Genomic DNA, 17,749 nt, shown 5'->3' with positions numbered 1-17,749 from the left:
CTGTCCGCACTGTGCAATCATTGAAAACGGCATCTCGCACAGTGCAAGCTATCATTTTCTGCCGCTCAAGTAGATTTTTACTCAAGCGGTAGCTTTCTCAACGCGGACTGGTAGTTTCTCATCGCGAGTGATCGCAAGCATTCTTGACCACTCGCAATGAGAAACCTGACCTCCCCGTGTTGAGAATCTCACTGGGAGGTTTATTTTCCTCGTTCACTATCGCCAACTTGATGTTGCTGATCGCGAACGAGGAAAAAGTCTCACCGGGATGTCATCTTGCCCGCTCGCGCTCGTCAGCTTGACCGCGAGCGAGCAAAAAATGGCAACCACGCTACGCGATTTTGCACTGTGCTACGTGCAATTCGCGTAGCGCGAAGTAGCACAAACTATGCAAACTTCGTAAGCGTAGCGTAGTTAGCCACCCAGGGTTAGTGCTTAGTCACATCTTTCAGCATTACCTTGTTCAAGGGTTTGACTTTGAAAAGGGTTAACACTTTTGACTAGAATGATCTGTAAACATTTGCCTGACCGAGCTCCACCGGCGATCATCTTGCTGAACCAACAGTTGGTATCAGACTCCGCTCCATTGCAAGCCAGTCGCGGAGGGTGCCTCGGTCTACATCAACTTAACCACACTGAGTTGTCGTGGAACTCAATCCCCATTGTCTTATTGTATGATTGTTTATATTTTGTAAGCCCTGATCCCCATAAACAACGGGATATTAGCTTATGATGTATCTTGTAAAATAATGTTAGACTGATACTCATACTAGTTTTGGGGTTGTGGTTTCATTGTATTGGATACAGACCACTTTCTCCTCTTCAAAATAAAAGTAAAATTCGAAAATAAGTGGTTGCTGCACCCCTGCACCAATTAATTCTTCCTGCATCCTGTTCCCAGATGCCGATCTTCCAGCCCAACATGGAGACTGCAAATTCAGTCACTGCACAATGCTTTGCTCAAGACGACAGGAAACTCAAAGACAAATACAAAGTTCTCATCTACCTGCCAACTTATGCTCCGTCCAGGTGGAGCATACAAAGCGGCAAAGTGCTAGACAGGACACTGCATTGGGAAACGGGTCCAACCAGGACTCTCTGGTTTTCTAGCAGGAGATGTAAGCACCTCTGGCACCTAGCAGCTCTTTGACATACGTTAGCCGACACTGCCCATTCACTTTCTAAACACTTTTCCTATTTGTTTCATAAGAGAACCTTGAGGCACCAGTCCTCCGGCACTTCTCTTTGGCACAGACTCACTGAGAGGACCGGAAGGCGAGTGCTTATACGGCAGATCACATGACTGTTTTCCCAGCCAATCCAATGCCAACAGCGGTTCTCAACTACGGAATTTTTTTATGTATTTGAAAGTTTGTGAATATCTGAGAGCAACAAGTTCTCCCCTGCTCACCATAATTACAGGGCAAATAGTTAAAGAAGATATCTGTGTCCTAAAGCATTACTCGGCGTCTTAAAACAGTTTTACTAGTTAAAAAAAAATATCCAGCTCGTTGACCAAATGCTACATAAATTAACTTTCATTAACTTTCACTCTATTATAATTATCACTAAAGTAATTTGCTTCGTATACAAATAAGGGAAACCTAAATTGTCTTATAGTAGTTGTCAGCCTTTCTAGTTTGATGACTCTTTTTTATGCAGTCCATGCGCAGCTGTAACCCCTAGTTTGTCCATTGCGACCCTGGCACTGCCTTTGAACCCTGGCCTCAGATGTGGCAAAATCAGTGCCGAGAACAATGGGGTGGCAGTGCAGTGTTTACTGTCTGTCCATTTTTCATTATACTAATAGTGAATAAAATTGCATTATTTAATATTTGTGTAATAAACAAATGGAGCTCAATGGAATGGGAGTTTTGGTGGCAGCTAAGGTAAGTAAAAATGCTTTTAAATGTATGGTGTGCGTGCTTGTAGGTGAGAGTGTGCTTATGTGCGAAGGTGGGTGTATGTGTGAGCAAGTGTGTGTGCGTGTGAGCAAGTGTGTGTGTATGTGAGAGATTCAGTCACAGGTAGTGAGTGAGAATGTGAGTGCTTGAGTGTCAGTAAGTATGAGTGACTCAATGAGTAAAAATGAGTAACTGTGAGTGATTTAAATAGCAATCAGTGGGAGTGTTAGAGAGTGAGTGAGAATAAATCAATCGAGTGAGTGTGAGTTAGTGAATGTAAGTGAGAGGTGAGTGACAAGCTGGTGTTATACTGGCAAGTAATCGTTGGCCCGGCCTACTAAAGGTCATTATTGTCTTATAGAGACACTCATGGTAAAATACCATTGCTGACATTCTTGATGCATTTCTTAGCATACTATACACCTGTGACAAAATACTGGCACGCTGTAGGTAATTCTTGACATAATTGATACCGATGGTAAAATACAGGTAATGGCATACTGGAGGTAATTCTTCTGCAAATATACTATTTGACAATATTCTTTAAAAATAATTCTCAGAGGGGAAAAGTCACCTAGTAGTGGCTTAGCATTCTCACTGCAATTTAGAGCAGAGGGTTACGTCCCAGAACTTTCTTAGATCAAGTCAGCAGATTAATTTAGACAGTATGTAAAATACAACGTTGTCTGTGTGTGTTACGAGTGAGACAAATTCTGTTTTCTAAGTGGCCACCACATGGTAACAAATGTAGGTATGAATCGAAAACGTTTTGAGTAGTATTAGGCGGCATGCATGTATGCTGCACTGCATTTATTTCAGTTCTGACACATTCGCACCAGAAGTTGCATTTAAATAGTTACCAGCATGTTTAAAAGTTTATTAACACCATGGCCTAAAACTTGAAAAATCTGGCGGTTTACATTTCATAATTTTTCTCTATTTACATTTTACAAATGTTTTAGATATACAATTTAACATGTACCTGACAGGCAATCTTGGTGCAGCTATAACAGTTTGTGAGGGTAATTAATTTGACAAAAGGTTGAAGATTACAGGTAAGAGATGCAGATCAGTGGGTGAGCTGCCAACTATGGGAACAATGTTTGAATACTGGCACTTGACTGAGAATTATGTGATTCTGGGTAAATCACACACAAACACACACCATTTATAATTGGGTAACTGAAAGCTGCTAATATCCACTTGTACAGGATCTTATGATCTTGTATTGTCTCCCGATACCTCTTTTAATGTACAATCCTGTGTTGCTCCACAGGTAGCCTCGAAATAAATAAATACCAACACATGCACAGAACGTAGACGGGACAGGAGACAAGGGAACAGTGATGGGAGAGACTGCGCCCCTCTGTGCCCCAGGCTTACCCACTGTGCTTCATGTGTGCTGGCTTGTCCATTCTCACCGCCAATTTGATCTTCAAGTCGGAATCCTGACTATTTTTGGGAACGACCATTTTGTGCAGTTCAGGCGACTTAGAGCTGTTCGATGTTGGGGTTAATGTTACCTGCCAGTAATAAAAAAAATCGTATTACAGAAACTAGGCAGACACACTGATTTCTCCGCATGCTATGCGGCCATTGCGGCATTTTATTGCTTCTGCAATTATCAAAGATTGTCAAATCTAGGACACAGCTGAAACACCAATTGACTCATCGCATCACAGCAGACGGCTTTCCAATATGGACTCAATTTCTTTGCTGAAAAATTGGCGTTTGCATATTATTTGCTAACCAGTTCTCCTCCCGTGACACCTTCTGTCGAATTAATGGCTCTACAGGAGTCAGCTCCGGTGACAGATGAGAAAAGCAAGTAGGCACCTGGGAGGGCTTTCCTCCACCCTGTGCGATGAGTGTGTTTGGCTGAAAACAAATTACAGCACATCGGATACCCCTAGACACTGCAAACCATCCCATTAATTACACGTGGCTGTAGGAAGGTGCTATATGTCTTTTCTTATTCGATTTGCTATTAATATATTTTAAAGGAAAAGTACTCCTTTCTACAGAGGAGTGACACTAAATGAAGAGCGGGAGGATTGTGCTGGGAGCCTGGCCTGGTTCAGAGCAAGCAAAGTTCAGAAAGCGAGAGCTATTTCTCCAACTTTCTTCCAAGTGTATGATGTATGGTTTCTAAATGCATGGAGTTTTATGTTTAAGACTCAAATCCCCAAGTTCACGCTGCTGGAAAGAGCAAACAGGCAATGTTGGTAAGAGATCCTAAGCTATCACTAGCACCAGGGCCAAAGAATGAGAGAGACTCACTGCACCAGCACCCCAATTATAGCTGTCTTTTTTAGGGTACTCGTGTTCCTCGATTGTTTTAGAACCCATGCCACCCTGGCTAAACCACAGATTTGTGTGAAGAACGCCAGGCGGCAGTATGCGGTGGTGCTTTATGGATGATACTAAACAACTTGGATGTGGTAGTAAAGAAGAAATAAAGTGTGCCTAATCGCATTATATAGGCAGTACAGCAGTGACATCAGCAGAGGAACGATTGATAGGTACTAAAAGCACACAACAGAAAGTTAAACTATTAACTCAAATTATAGGTGGCGGTATTAATGTGCCTGTATTGCAGTCTTATATTAGACTAGGCATGTTATTTGTTTAAAAGCGTTTGTTTTTCATTTTTATTTTGTGAGAGTGACTGTAGGGCATTAGAAATGCTCTTTTCAACATAATGCGTTGCTGCTGCACAGTATTAGGCCACTGCAAGCATGTCTATCAGATGAAACATTTAGGCCCTCATTATGAGCCAAGTGTCCCATAAATTCCCATAAGTTGGGAGCTTCATTTAGGATATAACGTAGTTATTTACAAGCATATTTCAACTGCTCTTAGTAGTCAAAATCTTCATGTGAAGAACAGTAGGAAAACGTGGGAATCTGTACAGACACCCTGGTTCTGGTATGATACTCTATAAAAACCTGTAATCCTCATTGCAAGAAATTGGGTTACTAGTTGAGGGAGTAAGTAGCTACCTCAAGTAATTTTCACAATCCTTGTGGGAATGACCCACTAAAGTCACTAAATGAACCTGAACTCAACACTCTGCGGGTAGCTGTGGCAAAAAATAGACAGGCTAAACCTAGAGGCAATGTGTAAAGTAATCATGCACTTTTAAAAGAGTAATATAGTTGAAATGCAAAATAATTAATAAAACCCAAAATGTTTTAAATTTTTAAGTAGAAATGACGACGCCAGGAAGCACAAAGTACCAATGATTGCGGTAGAAGCGGTTTTTGGCACAATTTGACCGCAGTGAAGTGGGCGAGAGAAATGCAGATTTAGCTGCCAAGGACCTTAGGCAGAGCAAAGGAAACTTTTTAAAAGTCATCTTTCTAGAATATTTATTACAAATCCAACTTTACCAGTGAATGAGGCTGGTAATAAATATTTTAAAAAGTCCAAAAATGAAATCTGTCTGTGTTTTGTAGCTGCAGCCTAGAGATAACATTTATTAAACTTATTGCCAGTGCTGTCCTATGGAAAACCCAACCCTGCTACAGTGAAAGTAGCTTTTAGGACCATTTCACTGAAAGGATACATTTATCATTAAACTTTTACATGTTCTACTTTTTAAATACCCTACCTTATGTGCAGGAAGGCCCCTTTGGGGGCTACCTATTACAATTTAAAAGGAAGGTTTAGGCTTGTGAAAAGGAGTTATTTTGACAAGTCAAAACTGCATAACCAGGCTACAATGGTACACTTGTAGACATGCTTAACATGCCACTGTAGTGCATGGCACAATGAGTGCCGCAGTTCACTGGTAGCACTCAATCTACAGGGCCAGGGTATACTTGGTACCATGTAAAACTTGGGACTTATAAGCAAATTAAATAAACCAATCAGGTGTATAGTAATTTTCCATGTTGAAAGGAGGACGACAAGCACACCACTGGCTAGCACGGATAATGCGCACAGAGTTCAATAACCAGCATAAATAAGGTTCAGCAAAAATGCAAAACAAATCCGGGATGACCAAGCAAAAAGGGCACATTTCTAACAGCCATTATAACCCTTGAATTACCAGAACCCTGGTAACAATAATTCTGTGGCAGGGAACTAACAGGGTTTTTAACAGGCCATTCATAATCAGAGTCTAAATGTTTTTTGGTGTTATATTGACTATAACATTTGTTGTGTACATAATTTAATTTACCATTTACACAAGTGTCACCACAACAGTCAGCGATGAATTGAAGTGTGTCAGTATGCTCCACATGGTGCCCTTTAGTCTTGACAGAGCAACTGGAAAGAATTTGAAGGTGCTGTTACAATGGACCATGCTTTTGCCAAACTTAAGGGTTGCATTGGTGGAAATGGTCTCATTTATCCAAAGTGCAACACCATGTTTATGTTGTATGATAAAAGCACCCAACAGTATTTCATTCGTATAATAAAACCATTTGTTTGTGATAAGGGCTAACACCACAAGGTGGCTACCATGAGATCTTGAAATTCAAAATTGGTCCGTGACTAATTTGACACAAGATAAATTCAAATATAGACAATCTGTGTTGTGTAAAGAGCTACAACACTGGTATTCAATACCCAAAAGAACCACTTTCATGTATGCAGTCAATAACGTATTTATGAAAGCATGTGCTGAAAGCGAAAAATCGGAGAAACCACACAAGAAAGCACCACAGAAACCAATATCATTTGCAAAACATGTATTCGTTCAATTAGACTAAACTTCAGTTGATATACTGACAATAGGTTGCACAAGGGGAACAAAAGGAGAGTTAAGGTGGTGGTAGTGAGAGTGAAAGTCATAGAAGTGAATGTAAAACAATTGGTTTCGTTCGGTAATTACAGGTAAGCAGACCAGTGTTAGCAGACCTGTCCATTATAGACACATTTATTTACACTACTTCTGTAAATTACAATCATGCACCAATGCACTTTCAAGGGTATGCCAGGTGGGCAACCGGTACAGGTCTTGTATGTTGGAGAGCGTCGACGTTTTCGACTTGACTAATGCAATGAAGGAAGTTTAGACCTCAGCTGCGAGTCTTCTTCAGGATGGGATATGGCAACCTGGGGGTCGAGAATGTGGATTAGAATAGGGAGGCGCTGTGTGTGGGGTCAAGGTTTGTAATTTACACCATGGTAATTCCATTACACTGACCTATTCCTGGTGCCAGGCCTGGCTACTCAGGTATTTAGAAGAATAAGGGATGAATATTGGCCCAACGTCGCCAAAACTACTGGAACCCATGTAGTGCAACCATCCTCCAACTTGTATCTTTGTTAAGATATGAGTGAGAATTCACTCTCCTGTAGAATAAATTAGAATTATCAACATAATGGCTGAGTAGCCATGTGCAATCTATACAATGTTGTGTCTACCCAGGGCCACTTAAATGCAGAAAATCCTGTCGGAAAGCGGATGGAAGAGGACTATGCATTCCACTGTACTCTGGACTCAAGTTCTGTAGTTAAAGAACGAGCCAGAGATGTGGTGAAAGGTTAACAATATCAGAATGGACCAGCCGTATGTAAGCACTGTGAAAGAAAGGCCTCCCGGATAAAGGAAAACTATTATATACAATTGAGCTAGCTTTGAAAGTGATAAAATAAAGGCCGTAGCTCCGTGATTAATTACTGGCCCGAATTCGCGCTAAAACGGGGAAACTAATATGTATATAATGAGGCCGCTAGTCAGCTGGGATAGTGGATGAAAAAATATTTACAGAGTCAGGCCATATGCGAGCATCAATTCTCCATGATTATATGCCGAGCCACCCTCGTGGAGAACGATAACCATTCTACGGGAATTAATGGATGAAGAGTGCTCGGGTGGCTAGTTAATATCTCTGTGAGCTTAGAGACATCCTGTGTTTGATGATTACCTTATTCATGCGATATTGGCTCGATCCATGTTGCTCAGTGACCTCTGGGCAGAGACTGGAGTGTGAGCAGTGCCGATTGATATAGCCGGGTGACTGACAAAAAGTCACGTACACATAGGGTGCGCGCCTCCCCGAGACGGCCCAGTAGACCATCTGGAGTACCGAGGGAGAGAGCGGTGCTTCATCCCCCTGCGCCGCAGCCAGGTAAGGTGAGGCCATACCCTCCTATGAATTAGTGGTTGAGAAATCCACATACTGGAGGAGTGACCAGTTACCTAGGATCTCAGGTGAAATGGTTCAATGATTTTAGCAATTTCTGTTTATTTTCACTTATTGCAGTAGCAATTATTTATTAAGGTCCTGACGAAGGCAGGGGACAATGGTATCCTATTTTTCTGCTGAAACATGTTGACCACACAAACTTTATTGGTAGATATTTGTTGAAACTACAATTTTTTGCCTTGGATAAACTGAGTGATAATAATAAACTCTGTTATCCAATTTTAACTCACTGATTGTTTCACACACTCTTACGCACTGCATTTTTTTCATCCCTCACCCATTCTTTGATACCTTAACTAACATGTACCCCGTGCTTCATAATTTGATAGTGGACATATACATCTAGTCCTCATTTACATCTTTTATGTTTCACAATAAGAGGGGTGTAAGGAAGCCCGGATGATGACTAGGGCGGTATCGGAATGTGACTGATGGGTATCCTTACTCATTAGGTGTACTTCTGGGGCACTTTTCTCACGTTATGATCCTGTTTATTTTGTTGGTTCATATCTTATGAAAGTTGATTTTTTTTAGATCCGTGGACACTCTGTGTTTATTACACATTTTAGAAAAGCCACAGTCAAAATTTGAGTTACGGTTCAGAGACACAGTACTTAACGGCCGACAGAATAATTGATCATTGACAACATCGGATTAAATTACAGGTTTCGAATTTACTGCAAAATTATGTTGTGGAACGTCTAGGAGGAATATATTTTACTGGTATAGAAAGGTGATTAATGTAACATTTCTGAACCACTGGTTATTTTCTCTGAGTACAAATAGTCAAGAAACTATGATCCACACAATAAAACAAGTGTGAGGTCCCACATGTTTTCATAGGCGGGCACTGTAAATGCTCCCATTTGGTGGTGGCACAGTTGATTTCAACTGCCGGTGACACCCTTTGACACCACTTTTGGTGCCAACACCATGGACCGTCTCCATGAAGAATAACAATAATTTTAGATCAGTTTCCATGTTGAGTCTCAATTATTGGGCATTAGATAGCTTAGTGGTTGCACTATTTCTTCTCTTCCATTCCCTCTCTGTTACCCTAGTCACTAGAATATATTCATAGCCTCAACCCATTCAGGTAAATGAAATCACGTTTTTAAAGATATCTCCTGAAGCAGGAGTCATGCTTAGGGTTTGAACCTCCACAAATATCTGTGAAGTAAGAATGAGCCCATGCACGGAAGTTAGAAGATGGAGCGCTTAGGGAAGACGCATTCGTTAAGAAGAAGAAATGTGGGGAGAAAGATTAGGAGGGAGAGAAAGGGCAATGAGGAAAATCACTGTAAAGGAGGAGCTAGAGGGAAAAAGATCAAGCTAGGGCAACAAGATCAAGTATACAGGTGTATGAGAAATGCCAGAGGGAAGAAAGATTATTAAAACCCGAGTAAAGAGTTCAGGCACACAAGTGAACAATGAGAAAAAGAGGATGGATGTTCTGGAAGAGGATACAAGTAGAAGAATGGAGGAAAGTAGATGACATGAACATGGGCCACCGACTGCACCCATTTGTGGTGAAGAAATACAATTGGGCCTGCTCATTTACACCTCTTCCATGATACCGTCTGCTCTTGATGGAAAACGACTAGGGTTTACCTTTCGAAATTGCGAACAAGGTAGCTGGGACTCTGCATAAGAAATAGAGATTACTTTTTAGGAAAGGATATATCTGGGGTGGACCCATTGGCAAAAGATCTGCTTTATCCACCCACCACATGAAGGAGTGAACAGCAACAATAGTCACTGCCTCTGTACCCCTGTACCCCTATTTATAGCTCTCTCGTGGTGCAAGATTTTCTATTTACTCTCTTTCATCTCTCAGTTTCTGGGGATCTTGCCCAGCAACACTTTTTAGCCAAAAGAAAAAAAATACCCATGATTCAACATGACTGAGAGGGCCTTGTGTCGGAATTCAACACACTCTGGATCTTACAAACAAAAATAATACAATCCTATATTGCGACCAAGTTGCGTTTCTGCAGTTCTTTTCATGTGAGAATCGGCACACATCTGTAGACACCGTCTTCATTGCAGTTCTTCAAGGAGGAGCTGTGTTCCTGCCACCCCAATCCCGTTTTTTCGGAAATGTTAAGTAGGAATATATACTCAAATACAATGGTATACACAAAATATATATGCATTTTCAAATGAAAGTCATGGTCATAGTTAACAATAATTTGCGTTTGGGGATATCTTTGTAGGAAGGTAAAAGGTTGAGAAGAACACTCACTTTTCCTAATTCCTTATCTTCCAGTGCCAACACTCCAGTACTCTCTGTAAAAAGCTTCACTTTGACAATAGGCCGAGGGTGAGTTGTGGTGAAATCTCCTTGGGTTCCCCATCTGTAATATACAAACCAAGACACTTTAGAGAGTGACAAAGTCATCAATCAGCAGATGTGTAAACAAATCACAAGTTATTTTAGCATGTCCATAATCTAAAAAAGGTAACAAGTATCAGACATATCATGAAATACGATTTTTATACCCGTTCTAATGTAGCGGTTGTTTCTTCCTTTAATGTTCTCATGTATGCCCTCCACATACAAAAGTACTTCACTTAGCTCCCAACAGTCAGAGCCATAGTAACTTGAACCTTCGCATTTTGCTTCTCAAAGGTGCACAAGTAGTTAAACAAGTGATTGGGACTCGCTCTCCAGCAATGGGCAACGCCAAATGGGGTTTAATAATTTGTGTGCTACTTCAACATTTCTATACCTTCATAGGTTCACTGCTGGTACCTGAAACCAATGCCCACACCAGTAATTTGGGTGCTTCATTTTTCTATTCATTTTAATATTAGCCGAGGAGCTCCGCTAGCCACGTAACTGTTCTGGGCTCAATTCTTTTTTGTTGACAAATATGTCTTTTCTCCTCAGTGCGCTTGTTAAGGTGTCATTATATAGGAAGCCATATATTCAAACAACCCGAGGTCTCAGCTTGAGGCTGAACATACAGAACATCCTAATAAACCATGTATTCCTCAGTCACCAGTATTTTAGTGTTTACAACTGATCTGTAGAGTACCTTTTTGTTTAATTTTATTTTCATGACTGTGGCGCCTTTTTTCATGATTATTGTTCTCAGGGGGCTAATTTCTATAGCAGCTCTCACTAATGGGGGAGAGAGTTCAGTTCACTGAAGTAACTTTTGAGGCTCTAGAAAACCAGGAGCCTCAATCAGACCGATGTGCAGCAGGACCAGTGCAACTTGTCAAATATAAGTCACTTCAGGAGTTAACTGTATGAAGGTTTCTTAAAGGTTACTTGAGGATATAGTGTGGCTCCCTGTCTTTTTCACTTCTTGTAGACCTTGGCACCCAACTCCCCCCATTGGCAGCTGTCTCCTCAGCATCAACATTCAATTGATATCGCAGGAGCTCAATGCTTACTGCCTCCAGAATATTCTCCACAACAGCATACATACAAATCTTTGCCAAACAAATTTACAGTAGAATTACAAAGACAACTCTGAGGCACATACCTCTGTTTGACAAACAAAACAGTACTATGACCTTACCAACACTGATCCGCACTGTGAACCAGCATTAACCGCTGTTGTGTATACTACAATCATGACCCTAAAAGGATTACTGTACAACCACGAACATTAGTTGAACTTACTGTGAAGCACAATGTGGCTCTTAAATGAAAAAATTGACATTATATATGTATATATATAAAACATAGACATTCACTGAAGAAACCAAAGGTAACTTGAACGTTATTGTTAGGTTCAGATTTTATATATTCAATACCAAAGAAAATCAGCAGTTATAGTTATCTCAAGTAACTATAACTCGTGCCCTAAGGTAACTATATAACTCAATCCCCTGCCATGAACAGTTCTCTCATCAATAATTTCACTGCAAATGCTGCTGTGATATTATCAATGATGTCATAGAAGATGCCTTGAGTGATGTAATAAGTGGCATAAATTAGCAATGCATGGCGTGAGTTATAGTTACATTAAGGCACGAGTTATAATTACTTGAGATAACTAACTGTAAAAGCTAAATTTGTATGGTTTTGTGTGTCTAAAATCTGAACCTAACTATAACATGCCTGTAACCTTTTATTTTTTCCAGTGAATTTCTAAGTTTTAAAAAATTCCTTTTCCTAACTAAAACGCCCCTGTAACATTTGTTTTTTTGAGTGAATTTCTGTTTTGTTAATGCTGTTCCCTAACCATAATGTCTCCGTAACCTTAGTTTTTTTCCATTGAATTTCTAGTTTTTTTTTTAATGTAATAATGTTTACTTACCATACGTTAATCCAACCGCCTGCAGCCAGGCCCTCAGCCAACCCCCACATGCAGCTAATTTTACGCAGTGCATTTTGGCGGTGCAGGCCCCCTCCCCTGCTGCTTTTAGCCCTGGTGACCCCATCTACTGGGACTCAGTGCACTAAGCAGAGGGGGACATGGGCCCCCTCTCTGGGCCATTTTAGGCCCTGGTAACCCCATCCCCAGGACCTGGCAATGTATTTTAGAGGGAGTGGGAATGCACCCCCCTCCTCATGCCTATTTCACAGTCCCTCTCCGCTGGGGCCAGCCTCTATATTTAATGGGGATGGGGCACGCAGCACCTCTCCCCAGGAAGATTTGGGCCCTGGTGACCCTGCATCCCGGCACATTTTGTGGGCAAGAGGCATGTGTCCCCCACCTTGGACTGATTTTGGCCACATGGAACCAATTCTCTGGGGCCCAGCACATTTCTTTTTAGGGGGGGGATATGGGCCCACCTCCCCTGGCTACTTTCGGCCCATTGGACCACACCCCCCAGGGCCCAGCACCTTTTACAATGAAAGGAACAAGTATCCCCTTCCCTGGGCTGATTTCAGCCTAAGGGACCTCATGCCCAGGGGCCCAGTCAACCTCCAAAAGGGGAAGGTGGGTGCCCAGCCAACAAAGGGTGGACGCCCAGCGAGCAAAGGGTGGATGTCCTGGCACCCACCCAGGACTCCCACTATATCCTTGTTGGGAGCTGCGGGGGAAGTCCCAAGGCCCCCACAGCCCCAGCCAGCTCCCTGCCCTCAGCGGTAGCTGGCATTTCTTCCACCCACAGGGAACAGCTAAAAATGCTATTCCCTTCGGGCGGGAGCAATATTTAGATGTTTCCATGCCTGCATTACTGTGGAAAGGGAAACTGATCTGAAGTCCGCTCCAAGCTTGCTGGAGCAAATTTAAGGCTCCTGCCAGCTGGGAGAGGTATTTGTTTTCGCTCTTGCTTGGAAGCTTTCAACCCTTACGGTGCTCATGACGGAATGGCTCCGTCATGAGCACCAGTACTCCTTTGCTCATGACTGAAACAATTCGTCATGAGTACATGGGCACTAAATCCCTCTGCAAAAGCAGGTCATTTTATAATAGGTAATTTTGAAGTCTTCACAACACGTTTAGGGACCTAGCCTGTCGCGGGTACTTGACCCACCCACACGAGTGAGGTACCATTTTTATCAGGAGACTTTGGAGAATGTGGGGTGGGTGGAAGTTTGTCGACCCACGAGGATTCCAGAACTTTCCATCACAGAAATGTAGGAAAATTTGTTTTTTTGACACAGTTTGAGATTTGAAAGGAATTCTGTGTAACAGAACCTGGTGGGAGCCACACAAGTCCCCCCATCCTGGATACCCCTGGGTGTCTAGTTTTAAAAAATGTATAGGTTTGCTAGGTTTCCCTAGGTGTCGGCAGAGCTAGGGTTCAAAATCTACAGCTAGGCACTTTGCAAAAAAGGAGTCAGTTCTCACTGTAAAAATGTGGTGTGTCCACGTTGCATTTTAGGCCGTTTCCAGTTGTGTGCACTAGGCCTACCCACATAACTGAGGTACCATTTTTATCTAAGACTTTGGGGAATGTGGCGTGCATGGAATTTTGTGGATACACACAGATTCCAGATTTTTCCTTCACAGAAATGTGAGGAAAATGTGTTTTCTGGACAAAGTTTGAGGTTTGCAAGGGATTCTGGGTAACAGAATCAAGCGGTAGCCACACAAGTCACCCCATCCTGTATTCCTGTGTGTCTAGTGTTAAAAAATGTATAGGCTTGCTAGGTTTCCCTAGGTGCCGGCAGAGCTAGGGTTCAAAATCTACAGCTAGGCACTTGGCAAAAAAGGGGTCAGTTTTCACTGTAAAACTGTAGTGTGTCCATGTTGCTTTTTGGTCCATTTCCTGTCGTGGGCAATAGGCCTACTGTAGTGTTCTTTAAATTTGCTAGGTAATTGGAACCAAGAAGATAGAATGAAAGAAACTCACTAGCATCTGGAATGTAAGCAACAGTCATTTGACGGTTGCTAGAGCTGATGTTGGATGGGGTTGTTTTATCTCGGTCTTGAATAAACATGATTTGAATTTAACTAATCAAGTTAGGATTATCCTACTTTAAATGCATGTGGCATACCACATTTTGGCGATGATGGGACTTACCTGCGTAAAGAAGACCTCAACACATCACCTCACTGTTGCTTTCACCGGATGAAAGTGAGCCTCTTTTGGTGTGCCTCGCCTGACTTTCTTTTACCACGGACCTTCGTGAGTAGACTTTGTTGTACTCCCTCTTCGCTCTGTTGGGAGGTGGTGTGAGTTTGGCTCCGTCGACGTGGACAGCGTCTGTGGAATCTTTGAAAGTCTGCTCCGCGTTACTTTGTGGTCTACTGGAATGACTAGGGTGCCGACAGCTTCATTTTGACCCCTGAGGTTGGGCTCCGTCATTATTTTTATTTTGGGTTTTAATTTAAAATATCCTCAGATTTCTCCTGGCGCACTAGAACGCGCGAGCAGCTTCTCTTCAGCGCTAGCAACTTCTCTTCAGCACTGGCTGTGACGTCAGTATTTTTGTCCTTCCTGTACGCCGCCTAACGTCACCACGTTGCGTGGTGGCCATTTTCAGCGTGGAAACTTTACTTGGACGGTTTCCTAGTAACGTGTATTGCCGGTGATACGCACACCTTCATTTTTGAACGCTTGCTTTTCTTTCGTATTTACAGCGCATTGACGGTGACGCGCACACCAAATTTATCTTCGATTGCGCATTGACGGTGGTGTGCACACTTATAAACATTACTCATTCAAAAGTTGAAAGCACACTTACCATGATGGGCACATCTTTGGATATTGTTGTTTGCGCATTTACAGTGATGCGCACATCTTTATAATTACATAATTTTATATATTGATCAAATAGTATTTACTTTGTTGCGCACTTTCTTAGAACTCTTTGTGCAATGACGGTGATGCGCTCACTTTTGTAACACGCTTTTATTTACCTTACTGTGCATGTGTAATGCACACCTTAGTAACACGCTTTAGTTTACCTTGCTGTACATGTGTAATACACGTCTTTACAAGTCTCCTTCTACAAGTTTGTCTCTTATGCTTTAGCTTGTGTAATGTAGGCTCTGAAAATTAGTAATATTTTTTAAATCTAGTCAACAACCTGACTATTTGCATATTCACATAATATAAAAAATCGAGTGGTCATTTCTACATGTTTGCAACAATGCAAAATGTTCCTGCTCCCACCTTTTTCTTGTCATCACCATGAGAACCTGCTATTCCATGGATTAAGTGGAAAAAAGCATTTGGTCATTATGCACAGGTTTGCGTAACATCTCTCAGTGCTGAGAGAAAGACTTCTCTTTTAATGCATTGTTTGGGATCAGAGGGGCAGGAGGTTTTCGAACATCTCACAGACTTTTGGATGGTGATTCAACAGGTCTCAATTAATTTGAAATTGCAACAAAGAAACTTGATCTGCACTATCTCCCGAAAGTAAGCACTGTACTCGAGATATACCAATTTGGGAGACGAATGCAAATGAATGAAGAGACTGTTGAACAATATATTGCAGAGCAACGTAAGTTAGCTTCCACTTGTAATTTTGGTCCATCATTGGAGGAGGGACTTAGCGATCAAATGATGCTTGGTTGCAATATTGATAAAGCCAGAGACAACTTATGGCAGAAGGATAATTCTTTGAAACATGAAGTTGTTACAATAGCCAAAACATATGAACATTCAAAAGTTTGTCTAGAGACAATTCGAAAGGACAAATACTCTAGTGATAAAGGTAATACGGCTGTAATGAAGGTAGATGGCAACAATAAGAAGAGTAAATCTGATGTGGTAAAGTCAAAGAGTAACAATGCTTCTGATACACTTTCCAAAAGTTTTCAATCTACTAGATATAATTCTCAGTATGGCAATTTGAAGAATTTTCAAGTTAAATGTTTTAGATGTGGTAATTCAGGACATGTGGCAAATTCAAAAGATTGTCCTGGTTGGAAGGCTTTATGTAGTTTGTGTGGCAGAAAAGGTCACTTTACAAGATGTTGTAGGTCAAAGAGGGATCAAAAGAAGATCAGATAAGTGAATTTATTTGAGGATGTTGCTTCTGGAAGTGATGTTTGTCAAGTGAAAGGCGCTGGTGGTCCCATTGATGTTGTTCTCATAAATGATGCTCCGGTCAAAATGTTATTCGATTGAGGGGCAAAGGTAACATTGGTTACCAAAACATTATATTGATCAATATTTATTAGGTAAGGTTACCTTGATGAGACTTGACATACGCCCAAGAGGTTACAGTGGAGAAATCATTGATTTGCTGGTTTGGTTCTGGGGAACAATTGACAATAAAGGAAGACTAGTCTCCGGTAAGGTTTACATTTCAATGAAAGGGGACTCCATGGTGAGTTGGTCTCATGAACGCGATCTCTATGTTTTGTTAGATCCAAATAATGATCCCCCTGTGTGCTTAAAAGAGATGCCATCTGTCTGTCATGTAGCGCAAGATTGTAAAGACTGGGTGAAAGAGTTCCCTAGTGTTTTTGATAAAAAATTGGGGTGCCTTATGAATTACTTGCATAAAATTAAGATTAAACAGGGTTCAACTCCTAAAGCAGAACTTGATAAATTAAAGGCAAATGGAATAATAAAAGAGGCAGAGGCAACCGAGTGGCTTTCTCCCATTGTGGTGGCCCGAAAGGCCAATGGGGAGGCAAGGCTCTGTGTTGATTTGAGAGAATTGAACAAGGCGGTGGTGATAGATTATTATCCCTTGCCAAATATCAATGAAATGCTCTGTTCTCTCAATGGGGGTAGACACTTTTTATCACTCGACCTTTCTTCAGCCTACCATCAGGTCAGATTGCATCCCTCGACCCAAAATTTACCTGCGTTTGTAACGCCCTATGGTACATTTAGATTTTTAAGGATGCCTTTTGGCTTAATTTCTGCCGCATCCGTATTTCAAAGGGTTATGGGGCTTGTTTTGAAGGATATTAAGGGTATACAAATATACCAGGATGATGTTCTTATTTTTGGTGTGAATTCTGAAGAACATGATAACAGAATGAGATCTGTTTTGACAAAACTGAAAGAAGCTGGTCTAACTTTGCGAGTGGATAAATGCAAATTCGATGTACCTGAAATTGAGTATTTGGGTCACTTGATCTCAGAGAAAGTTATTAGGCCTAAACCCTCCTTAGTTGATGCCATTTGTATACTTAACGCCCCCCAGAACAAATAAAAACTTGAAAAATTCTTGGGTATGGCAGAATTTTATCATAAATTTGTGCCCAATTTTGCAACTGTGACTAGGCATCTACGTGAACTTCTAAAGAAAGGTTGTGATTTTGAATGGTCAAAAGTTTGTAACAATGAATTTGAAAA

General features: G+C 41.4%; 1 protein-coding gene across 2 annotated transcripts in view; it reads right to left on the bottom strand.

The window, feature by feature from the left end:
• The window catches only part of CADPS2 (calcium dependent secretion activator 2), a 2,357,592-nt gene that overhangs the window by 1,448,892 nt on the left and 890,951 nt on the right, over positions 1-17,749 (bottom strand). For both annotated transcript variants that reach the window (XM_086966845.1, XM_086966848.1), the window contains exons 7-8: positions 10,314-10,425; positions 3,288-3,427 (exon numbers count right to left, since the gene is read on the bottom strand). In XM_086966845.1, the coding sequence (XP_086822971.1) occupies positions 3,288-3,427; positions 10,314-10,425 (252 nt within the window). The remainder of the gene's footprint in view (positions 1-3,287; positions 3,428-10,313; positions 10,426-17,749) is intronic.

Source organism: Lissotriton vulgaris, chromosome 1_1, assembly GCF_964263255.1.
Source record: "Lissotriton vulgaris chromosome 1_1, aLisVul1.2, whole genome shotgun sequence".
Lineage (NCBI taxonomy): Eukaryota > Metazoa > Chordata > Amphibia > Caudata > Salamandridae > Lissotriton > Lissotriton vulgaris.
The sequence above is the reverse complement of the archived record's forward strand: the minus strand, read 5'-3'. Positions and strand labels throughout refer to the sequence as shown.